Below are 4,507 nucleotides of genomic sequence, written 5' to 3' on the forward strand. Positions count from 1 at the left end.
ATTTGCTGTCTAACACACTAAAGCACATGTAAAGTACTTGATTATAATTGTAATTGTGGTGTGTTAATCAATATTACATTTTAAATGTACTAAAATGCACCTTTATCATTACATTTTGTGTAATTGGAAATATATTTAAACACATGAAATGCATTCAATTGGACCGAGCACCAAAACACACTTGTAGACGTATACACTCACGATGGGGGAGAAGAGAGAGCTCAAGACATTATCAGAACGACTAGAAATGGCAGAGAACATACAAAAGAGAAAAGGCCAGGGGAATATAACTTTAAAAAGAAGGGTTACCATAAGGCAAGAGGTTGGACCTGTGTTAATGTCGGAGAAGATCTCCTGCGCTGGAGAGATCTTAAAGCGATAGTTCACCCAGAAATAAAAATTAGCCCATGATTTACTCACCCTCAAGCCATCCTAGGTGTATATGACTTTCTTCTTACAGACGAATACAATCAGAGTTATATTAACAAATGTCCTGGCTCTTCCAAGCTTTATAATGGCAGTGAATGGAGGATGAAATTTTGAAGCCCAAAAAGTGCATCCATCCATCATAAAAGTTATCCACACAGCTCTGGTGGGTTAATAAAGGCCTTCTGAAGCGAAACGATGCATTTGTGTTAGAAGAATATCCATATTTATAACTTTATAAACTAAAATACCTAGCTTCCGACAGATGGCCGTATGCATCGGTTAACGGCGAAAGAGTAACCCCTGACCTGATGCATGATGTATTGATGAATGCAGAAGCGCAAAACAAAACACCGGTCATGAATTAGAAGTTTAAAACATGAATATTTTAAGAGAAATGTCAGAGGATTTCGATAATAAGAGAAGAGGAGCTTGAGTTTGTTACCCAGCCCTATTTATTTGAACCGCGAGGCGTCAAAGCTTTATCCTACTCCTTTATCCTACGTCATACATTGTGTCAGGGGTTACTCTTTTGGTGTAAGTTGACTTGCGTAGGTTAGTTATTTTAGTTTATAAAGTTTTAAATATGGATATTTTTCTTACACAAACGCATCTTTGCTTCAGAAGGCCTTTATTAAAGGGATAGTTCACCCAAAAATGAAAATTCTGTCATTTACTCACCCTCAAAGTTGTTCCAAACCTGAATGAGTTTCTTTGCTCTGCCGAACACAAAAGAAGATATTTTGAAGAATGTTTGTAACAAAGCAGATAGAGCAACCATTGACTACCATAGTATCTTTTTCCCTGCTATGGTAGTCAATGGTTGCTCTATCTGCTTTGTTACAAACATTCTTCAAAATATCTTCTTTTGTGTTCAGCAGAACAAAGGAACTCATTCAGGTTTGGAACAACTTAAGGGTGAGTAAATAATGACAGTATAGAAACCTTACATAAAGAACCATTATGTTTGTATTACCTTAGAATGAGCCATTTCTATTTTCATACACCGCGGGTCCCCTTACAGTGAAACCGCCATTTTGCACCGTCAAGTTTCCAGAGCTGGACAAAGTACACAACTCCATTACTTGAGTAAAAGTACCTCTGGTCAAATATTACTCTGTTACAAGTGAAAGTTGTAAAAACTGATTTTTACTTAAGTAAAAGTACAGAAGTACTTGCTTTTAAAAGTACTTAAGTATCAAAAGTAAATTTCCTTTTTTATGTCAACGCATTATTTTATTATTGTTGTATGAATGCACACGCTGTGCCAGTCAGATACTCTGATACTCTATCCAACATGCCAGCATACAACTATCTTAAACTCATTTCAATACTTGTTTAAAAGTTACAAAGCTGCTGTCACTTTAAGGCCAAATGCACGGATCCAATACACTGATACACATCCGATATTCTCCCAAATCAACTGTGTAAATATTCTTAATACGCGCCAAAACTGACATTTTGACATCATTTTGTGTGTATTGGTCACATCAGTTCTGACTGGATCTTTTCCCAAATCGTCCCTCCCTAATGCTGCGTTCACACCAAACGCGAATAGAGCGTCAAAATCGCGTCTACCGCGTCTAGTTGGACGCTTGAACATTTTGAATCCACAGCTAATTGGATGCGCGTATAAATCGAGCGTTTGAAGCAAAATAGAGGCGCGTTCAAGGCGTGTTTCAGGAGAAATATGTCAAAACACCACTCTGCCTCTTTTCATTTTCATTAAAAATATATATTAAGCATTAATAGCCACACAAATGTGGTCCAGGCAACTCCTACATTATCTTCACTGCATGTATATTTAAATATCCTTAAAATATAAAGTTATGAAACTTCTCTTTGCCCTCGGTTAAAACTATTTGGCAGACAACAAATTATAGATTCATGACACCAAAGATCGCCCGTTAGATCCACACAAGACGAACCACTACAGGACATCAGAGCCAGAGGCAGATGTCAGAAGGACTAGCCGAGGAAAGGCTGCTCTCGCTGGGGTTAATGAGCGCTGAGTGCCCGGTGATCGCCTGGATCTCACAACTCCAAAAACGCAAGATTTTTTTTTTTTTTAAATAGGCGCTCTCTTTATAAATAAACCACAGATTTGAGCTTTAAACAACTACTTTCTCACCTGTAAAAGTCTTAACCTCATTTTGTGACACAATAGTAGTATTTTTAAATTATGCAGGGTTTCTCATCACGTCACCTTACCACGTGACAGCAGCAAGCAGGCTCCTGATTGGTTAACGCAGCGCAAATTGACGGCAAAGTTCAAATTTTTCAACTCGGGCATCAGACGCGAATTCGCTTCAAACGCGTGAATGCACAAAAAGCACCACTCGCGTAACGCGCAAGACGCTCAATTCGAATCCAGTTGAGGCGAATTGAGGCGGAATCACGTCCATCGCGCCGCAGGACCTCTAGACGAGCGTCAACTCGCCTTTCCATTGACTTAACATTGAAATCACTCGCTCCTGACGCTCTATCCGCGTTTGGTGTGAACGCAGCATAACATTTTCGTTTCGTTTTTATTTGTTGAGGAAAATTTCAATAGACATTTTTATCGTTTTTGTCATTCAAAACTGGTTTTATGTAGTTGTCGTCTCGTTTTCGTCTGTGAAATCTTTTTTATTCGTCAACAAAATTAACCCTGCAATACTGAAACTTTAGATCTAAACAAAATCACAGACAATTTCCATTTCAAGCTTTCACCAGAAATCACACCTCAGTATTCTTCCGCAGGTTGGACGGCAAGTTTTTGAAAGCTGTGATATGGTTCATTTTAGGCAAAACTGTAAAACAAAACTTAAGAAAACGGAAACTTTCTAAGTGTAGCCATTCACTGTGCAGAGGAACTGTCTTCCATTTTGCAATCAGCGGATCATTGTTCAAAAAAATGCTGGGAAATCGTTGAACTTCAAGAGTTATTACTGATAGGCTGTCTGCAAAAACGACTTTCGACTTCGAGGACCTTGATAGAAATGTAGTGGAGTGAAAAGTACAATATTTGTCTTTCAAATGTAGTGAAGTTAAAGTCATACGTTTCCAGAAAAAATAATACTTGAGGAAAGTACAGATACTCAAAAAGTCCACCTCTGCAAGTTTCTACAGTAACCATTAATAGACAAATTTCTCTATAGAGCGCTAGTCACTCTCTGCTCTCTACGACGATGACATTTTTGTCCTGTGTCGGCCCCTGTAGCTTCTCTATGTGCTTCGAAAGGGAGGGGTGAGCGTTGGTTATTGCAATTCGTAACCTCACCACTAGATGCCGCTAAAATTCACACACTGCACCTTTAAGTGCGAACTGAATGTAAAGTATATTTTTATGCTACTTTTTTATGTATGCTAAAGTGTACTACTTTGGGCTGTGGGATGATGGCAGGCGAGTGCTGCCAATCCTTTGTCATTACCCATTTCTAGACTTGATTTCATTTGAGGAAACACCATGTAAGCCATTGTGGCTCAAGAGACTCATTCCTTGTGTCTGTCTGCTCAGTTGTTAGGTTCATACGGGCAGTTTGCTACTCGAGCACCAATTCGGGTCACTTTGAGAGATCTGACCTTCTGCATGGAGCAAGACCCCACGTTTAGACACAGCCTCATGCTTTATAAAACGTTTCTAGGCTAGATAAACACAATTTTTGAGATATGTTCTGTGTTGGAGCAAGTTCTTGAGATGATGTAATACTTTATTATTTAAATAGATTTCTTTGTTATAATTCTGTATTCCTGTTCTTGTTTTGATTGTTGAATACAGACGTATCGACTGGTACGGACGCACAAAAGAATTAATTAAACACTATTAGCAAGCAACGGTTTGTGTGGGTCTTTTATGTTGTGTAACTTCCCAATATTTACATTTTTACTCCTCAGAAATGACACTTTTTGCTGATGCAATCATGCTGAACTATTGGTGCACTTCGATTGGGGATTGTACAGAGGTCTGTGGATAAGCTCCAGGGCAGTGGATGCCCTGAACAAAGCACGACTAACCAATCACACAAATACACCCTAAGGCAACAAAATCCACCAATCACAGCGAGACAGTGGCTGATACAACAATGCTGACCAATCAAAG

At 38.8% G+C, this 4,507-nt stretch overlaps 1 protein-coding gene across 1 annotated transcript in view; it reads left to right on the forward strand.

Annotated features, from left to right (window-relative positions):
• The window catches only part of taf4b (TAF4B RNA polymerase II, TATA box binding protein (TBP)-associated factor), a gene marked incomplete at both ends in the record, with an annotated part of 29,802 nt that extends 25,745 nt beyond the window's left edge, over positions 1–4,057 (forward strand). The window contains one exon of the mRNA XM_079830771.1: positions 3,926–4,057. Coding sequence (XP_079686897.1) covers positions 3,926–4,057 — 132 coding nt within the window. The remainder of the gene's footprint in view (positions 1–3,925) is intronic.
• Positions 4,058–4,507: the final 450 nt, after the last annotated feature.

This window comes from Gobio gobio (genome assembly GCF_949357685.1).
Source record: "Gobio gobio genome assembly, chromosome: 12".
Classification (NCBI taxonomy): Eukaryota; Metazoa; Chordata; class Actinopteri; order Cypriniformes; family Gobionidae; genus Gobio; species Gobio gobio.